The sequence below is a fragment of the Melanostigma gelatinosum genome (genome assembly GCF_949748355.1).
Source record: "Melanostigma gelatinosum genome assembly, chromosome: 3".
Lineage (NCBI taxonomy): Eukaryota > Metazoa > Chordata > Actinopteri > Perciformes > Zoarcidae > Melanostigma > Melanostigma gelatinosum.
The window spans coordinates 11,069,598-11,076,839 of record NC_136636.1 but is presented as its reverse complement, the minus strand read 5'-3'; the positions used below and the strand labels follow the sequence as shown (position 1 = coordinate 11,076,839).

Sequence of the window (7,242 nt, the reverse complement as noted above, 5' to 3'; positions counted from 1 at the left end):
CTTACATATTGTACATGTAGAAACTGTTCAGAAACAGAATCATGTGCTGGATGTTTAGAGCAGTGCGTAATGATGTGGTGAGCTGTTTTGTCAAATCTCTAATTATAAAGGATTACATGAATAAATAGGTCGATAGATGGAGTCAAGACACCAAAAGCAGACTCTTAATCTCAGCTGAATGTGAACATTTTGCTAATGCAGTTTACGTTAACACTTCCATCAATGAAAATGAAGTTGCTTTTATCATGGACGCTGACTAAGAATTTGATAAGAAGAACATTTGCTTATGGTTGTTTTGATATTCAACAGAAGTTATTTGCAGGTCGCAACAACACAACATCATTACTCAAATACCAGGATATCTCTGTCTCTTTCTCAGTTGCTCACTTTTTCTGTCAAATGCACACACTCACAGTCAAGTCAAGTTTATGTACAGCCTGAATTCACAGGTTTGTCCCAGAGGGCTGCGCAATCGACAAAGTGTATGACACACTGTTGGTCGGTGTCAATTATTGTAATACTTTTGGATTTCATTTTACAAATTTATATCATTAATACATTGATATCTTTGTTTTTATAAAACTTGTTAACTGAACAGACTTTTTTCTCAGGAGTCATTTTGACTTGTACTGCACAGGTGTCTCTAATAGCATTGTCCATTGCTGCACCGCACCACTTTCTGCAACAGATCCATCGTTGATATTATTGGTTCCACCTGTAATTTTTCTGCACTGGCGAGTCAAAATGTCTAATGTGAAAAGGTGCAACAATCTCACTCATTTGGTCACAACAAAGACACAAGAGTGTGCTGATGCTTGCAAAGTTGTCACGGTCCGGGTATGTTTTTTATGGCAATGAACTGAACCTTCATTCTATGAATAATCTCTTCAAGGCCCTATATAATCTTGTATATGTGTGTATAGTGTTTGACATGTATGAGGTGTGTTTTTACTTATTCTAAATAAATCCCCTGGGTTATGATACTTTTAAATGGAAATGCAGTCTCAAAGGCAGTGTCTGTTCCAAGTATTCACCTTATAAATGGTAAATACAAGTGAATGGATTTCAGCTCAGTCTGGGGTCAAAGATGATTTCCCCCTTCACCCTGTAAAGCCTTCAGCGGCGGATCTGCTTCCCAGCTGGTTTGGCTTGCCTGGTCCAGAAGTCCCCCGCCATGTCTCACAGAGTTAGTGTGGAGTTGATTCAGACTGCCAAACAGCAGCACAGAGCGGTGCGACTGTGTAGACAGCTGGAGTTCGGGAGTGGTCGTGAATACCTGCTACAGGCCAAGAATGAGATGTCTGTATATACTTCATATAAAACAAATACGCTACATGACAAGCACATTCATGCCACTTCAAATGAATTGTTCTGTTAACACTGTTTTAGTTGTGTGTTGTGTCAAGACTGTCAGCAAGAATGTCTCACATATTTACACGCACCCGTGACTCTCCATCTTTCTCACAGAGGTGATTACCTACAGTCAGATGCCTTTACACCCCAGTGTGAACTGCAGCCAGAGAGCAGCAGGCTCTGTGATCGAATAAAATTAGAAAAACAGGAAAACATTTCTTTTTCTTTTTTAAATATGTCCACCCTCCGAGGATACATTCTGCAAAATGGAGGAAAAGTTGCATTGCAACAGAATATCAAATTTGATCCAGGCTTGTTTGGTTCTTCTCTTGGTCCCTTAAAGTCACTCCATGTAGATTATGTTGCATCAAATATGTGGGGCATTTTTCACACTGGCATCTAGTGCTTGAAAGCGGTCAGCGCTGCACTCTGCTGGTTATTGCACAATAGTGAAACTACATATGAGGCAACACTGGGCTGAGGACTTAAAAAAAATGTTTAAAAAGTATGCAAACCCATCCCTGTCATATATTCTTATTTATGTCAATGATTATTGAAGACAATCATCAGTCTTAGAAAGAACTTAGTCCCATATCATTTCACCTGTCATCAAAATATTTTCCTAACACTGCATTTTTTAGTATTAAAGTATTAAGTATTTAGTATTTGAGAATAAATGATATCCGACATGATTGTCTGCGATGAGATACAAACATATCTACAGTTCTAATTTCTTACACACACAAGATGAAGTCTTGCTATCTTCAACACAACGGCATATCACTGGAAGTTTTTGTGTGGCGTGTTTCTTCCATTTCTGAAGCTGTATTATAGCAGGTTTTCCGCACAGAAACCCTCCAAACCAGCACCAACAGTACGACGATTATTCTGAAAATAAGCACATTTGCATAGAACATTTGACTTATTAGGAGTTTGTTTTGTTTATAAAATGCTAAAACATACTTGTTTGAAATCAAAACTATCTGAACAATGTTATATCCAGAATTTAGTAATTCAGAAACCATTTCAAAATTTCCCATTTTTATTAAAATCATTAAAAAACAAATTACCCAAAAAGAAAACCCTCAAGTTTTCAACAAGCCATCAAAGTTTCCAAATATACCAAACGTCCCTTTTAAAAATGTTTCACCCAATGTAAAAATTGCATGCAGTGTGTAAAATGTAGCCAGAAGTATATGCTGAATATGACAGAATGTTATTAAGACACAATAAAACAGGGTTTATTAGCTTAAGACATAATAGAGTACCCGTATCTATTTTGTGCAAAAATAAGGGACGGAAACACTTAAATGAATGAAATCACAGTTTGATTGCGCACCGAAAATGGCATAACCTTTTCAAGTAGACTGTTCAGACACACATGGATGCCAAAGTGTGAACGTGGTCTGTTCAACGGCTTAATTATTGCAACTGCACATTACATTGACTTGGCAAGAGCTTTTTTTTGCAATGTGATTTGTAACTAAGAAGGCAAGCAAGAAGAGACACATCAGCTAAATTAAATCATTTAAATGAATTTAGTTCAGTGATTTATGCAGAAGCTCCATAGATGAACCCACATGCAAGAAAATAAATACACAAAACTGGAGCCTTCAGCACTGATCACTCAGAAAACTCCTCTGGAGACAATCACGGTATTTTTATACTGGTGCTAGCAGTGACATACATAGTGGAGAAAAATATCACTGATACATCAGTCATATAATTTTGTAATATTAATATTACATAATATTAAACATTTATGAGAATGTGAAAGTGACTTATTCAAATAGTTTTTTGTGTCTGTTTAGCAGAAGTTACACTTCAACAAACTGTCTTAACACACATGATTGCATTAACCTGTGACGTGCACCTGCACCCCCAGCTGGGATTTGAGCAAGATTGTCTGAAACTGAAACACAGCGTGACAGCGCTGAAATTCCAAATGAAGAAGTTTAGTGTGTGATCAGATGTCTGCCTGCGTGACAACAGAGTGCAGAACAATACAGTGGCTCCACAAGGTCATCTGGTGTAATATTGTTGTTCGGGTCAGCATACTCCATCGCAGAGAGGCTGGTTTGGCAAGATTCCTTCTCAAACCACTTTTCCCTGAAAAAAAATGTATAAGAAATACAATTTACAACCTTACAGAACTCATGAGTCAGTCAGAATGAAACTGGACATGGGGCTAAAAAAAAACAGAACTACAATGTTAAGGATGCAGATGGAGCTCTGGTTTTAACTGCATGGTTTCTCAATGTGTCGATAAAACGAATTACCTTGTGCAATGGTTTCACAACACTTAACCTTTGTCCTGCAATATTAATTGTGTGTTTTTGCTGTGTAATCAAGTAGTAAATGGCTGCAGTATTAATCCAGGATACACGCTCAGCAGTTTCATTTCACGAGAATTAAACTTGCATCAAGGAAGTTGTTCTGCTGGGGAAGCACAAGGCCACAATGCTGCACCTCTTCAGGTATCTGATGTTCAGTGAGTCATGGTGCTTTATAGAACTGGAAGAGGACGCACTTTAACTAAAGATTAATTTCTTGTAAAATCAGGGAGGGTTATGAAAAGCAAAATAAACTTAACTTACATGACATGAACTATAGTGACTGAAAAACACGTAAAATAATGACAAAAAGTATTTTCTTCTGATCGAAATCTTCTCCACTTACATCATAAGTTGATTGCGTGTAAAGAAAGTTGCACCTAAAAGGTCAGTGGTGGCACAATGTGAAAGGAAACTTCCTGTCTTTTCGTTTGTGCAGTATTTGAATTGTTTGCGCCACTGGGTTTGGTGTCATAAATATTAACACTCTTCAGGTGCAAAGGGCCGGTGATGTTGTTCAAAACCGTAACCATTTTATACTGTAGTTCTCCACCTGTCCCGACCTGCACAAGTGATAAATATATAAAACTAGAATGATCGCGGTTGAATGCCTCCGCCAGCCAGTCACGTTGTAGTTTACATCCATGCCTGTCCAAAATGTTTCAGTTCTCTAAATAATTCAACCTGAAATGCAAAATGCCAAATTTGAAAAAAAAAAATTGCTCAAGGCATTCGTGAGTTATCGAACAGACAACCCGAAAACGCGTCCACTGCTGTCGCTTCTGAAGAGGCATTAAAAACCTTCTTACCCATCCACCTTGCTGAGCCAGCCATGGGCCCACACGGCTGGTTATGAATGCAGACATGACCCTCTGGATTTTCATTTTCAGCTGTGGGGAGGATTTTTTGAGATAAAGTCCGAAGGCCACCGAGGCGTTGATCAGCTGCATCTCTGAAGACACTTCAGGCTGCTGACAGACATGAGTCTTGCAGATGGCGTCCACGCCACGGCTAAACACCATTTCCATGGCCTGAGGAAAGACGAGACAAGGGGTCCAGATGTTAGAGAGCGGAAAATTCAATGTAAAGACATCATAGCAGATACACCTACAATGCTCCAAGTTAACTTCATTTTAAAATTTGGAAACAGCAAAACATATTCGGACTTAATGTTGGATCAATCTTAATGTTTTGTTTGATCTTTTTTTTTAAACTGTGCTGGTTTAAAATCATTGTACAAAACACAAATATAACAGATTTTATAACGTAAGCAGAATTGAGCTACCGGTGATCGAGTTTAGTCCGTCAGAGGACACTGTAATGAGTCGATAGCTTTCATTGGACACACGTTTTACACAGAAGAAACTGTCCCGATGAAAACTGCTCGTAGACAAACAACACCAACATTTACTGCATGGGTGGACAACACGGGATGCAAATGAGAAAACGTTGTTTCTCGTTGTATATTGGGTGAATGTAGCATTGGACATGTCTAATATTTCCACATTTACTAATGAAACTAAATTTCAACCAATTTTGTGGTGCATTTGCACCACAAAATAATCAACAGTACTTTTAGAAAACTTGTATTATTATTAGTCAACAAAAATGACACTATTGTACTGTGTGAATGCGTAAGTGTGTACACTTGTGTTTACACCTGGGCTACGACAGGTAGAAAGCAAGCAGCAGTGCTTCCTCTGCTCATAAGAATGTACATAACCTCTGATCCCGTGAATGCCATTCATGGATTAATATAGAATAAGATTAGCCTTTATTGATCCACTGAGGGGAAATGTTGGTGTTGCAGCAGCAGCACAAGGACATAAATAAGTAGGGGCGAAAAAAAGTTAAATATAAATAATTAAAAAGTATAGAAAGTAAGAATAAAAATAAATAATTGTCACTGTGTGTACCTCTTCTGCTCCTGCTTGCGTCAGGCCAGCAAGTGCAGCTTTAAATTCGACGTCATCCTTCATGGCATCACCCACTCTCTTAAGTATATCAGCTGTTAGAACTGGGTCAAAAGTGTCCTCTGGAAGGAAAACGTACATGTCAAGTTGTAACAGGCTAATCAGGATTCACTGTACTGTAGGAGCATAACTAAGGGGGGTTTCTTAACCCACGCTGGAGAGCAAAGCTCTGATGACTGATGACACACAACGTATTATTTGTTAGTTATTCAATCCCAAAATATTTGCAGAGCTCACAATGAGCAGCTTGTAAAGCCAAACAACAAAAGCAATGCACACTTTATACATTTAGGCTATGTGTGTAACGTCTGTCTAATAACGCTACATCGTCTTAAACATGATATCGACTAAAAAAAGCAACAACCTAAATAGTGTAAAACCTACTGCATGAAACACCAGAGTTTACCACTTTGACATCTTATTTTCTAATCACCTGAAAGTGAAAGGTCACTGAGTGTAGCTAACACCGACTCGAACACTTATCACTCACACGAGCACATTTTATCTTTAACTAACCGTCGCTCCTTGCGCCGTCCACCTCCAAACCATCGCACGGTAAACAACGTTGGATATCGTCCTCGTCCTCGTCCTCAAACAGATACTTGATTATTTGTTCCGTCTGCCACTCGACAGTTAAAGGTGTAGTCGGAGCCATTGCTGCTGATCGAACATCTGACAGATCGAATATCCGCAAACGGAGGGTTCTTCTTCTTCTTTAAATTTGATTGGCGGGTCGCAACCAACTTGTATAGGTGCATACCGCCACCTACTGTACCGGAGTGGGCAGTTTCAGGGTAACCTTTTCTTCACTGTTTTCCAACTAAATCCTACGGTCTAATCCCGTTTCTTTAAGCAATCGCAACAGTGCTCTGCAGCACTCCCGCCATTCTCCGTCCACTGCCAGAACTCCCTCCAAACTCCACTTCCGTCCCAACTGACATATTTTTTGCCTCAAGATGTTCCTGTCTGAATTGTATCTTTGACATTTCAGGATAACATGCTCCACACAAACGGAGGGTTGATGACTATTGTGCTTCCGGTTTCAACGTGTACGTCATCACAGCCATATATGGTCACAACTCACCTAAAGTTATTCAGAGGAAAGTACAGAGACTACAAGTTGGTTCTGTAGCTTCATTGAAATCAACAGGCCTCGTTTGTTTTATTAAGCTGTATAGTTGTAGGTTTACAGGTCTAAACATCAGTCTTTTTGACACATTTCAGCACGATTATTGGTCCTATTGGTTTTAGTGTACAACGATTCTAAAGTGTCATGTCATTACCAAACATAATTAAGATAAACCAACAGCTGCGGTTATGGGATCAGAAAGAAGGTCCATAGGTTAAAAAAAACGAGCAAACCCTGGAGGTTATTAAAGAAGCCTGATCGGCAGGTAATTTGCATGATTTTATGGAGATCGGGAGATAAAGCTTGCTGTTTTTTATTCTTGCCATATAATCAGAGACTGATGTACACCTGGGGTACCAGGAGAAATAACTGTAAGAGGGACAAGCTTCAGTCTGAGGCCTGGGGATGGATAACTGCATCGATGAAAAGACAAACAATTTTACATTCGGCAAAT

The 7,242-nt window shown here is 39.0% G+C and overlaps 1 protein-coding gene across 1 annotated transcript; it reads right to left on the bottom strand.

Annotated features, from left to right (window-relative positions):
• Window positions 1-2,388: 2,388 nt before the first annotated feature.
• On the bottom strand, window positions 2,389-6,343 carry LOC306775685 (uncharacterized protein). Its single transcript, XM_079266154.1, has 4 exons — window positions 6,176-6,343; window positions 5,603-5,721; window positions 4,496-4,717; window positions 2,389-3,462 (listed from the first exon to the last, which is right to left on the bottom strand). Exons 1-4 carry the CDS (start codon window positions 6,312-6,314, stop codon window positions 3,448-3,450), a joined length of 495 nt encoding a protein of 164 aa, XP_079122280.1. The 5' UTR covers window positions 6,315-6,343; the 3' UTR covers window positions 2,389-3,447.
• Between the last annotated feature and the right edge of the window lie 899 nt (window positions 6,344-7,242).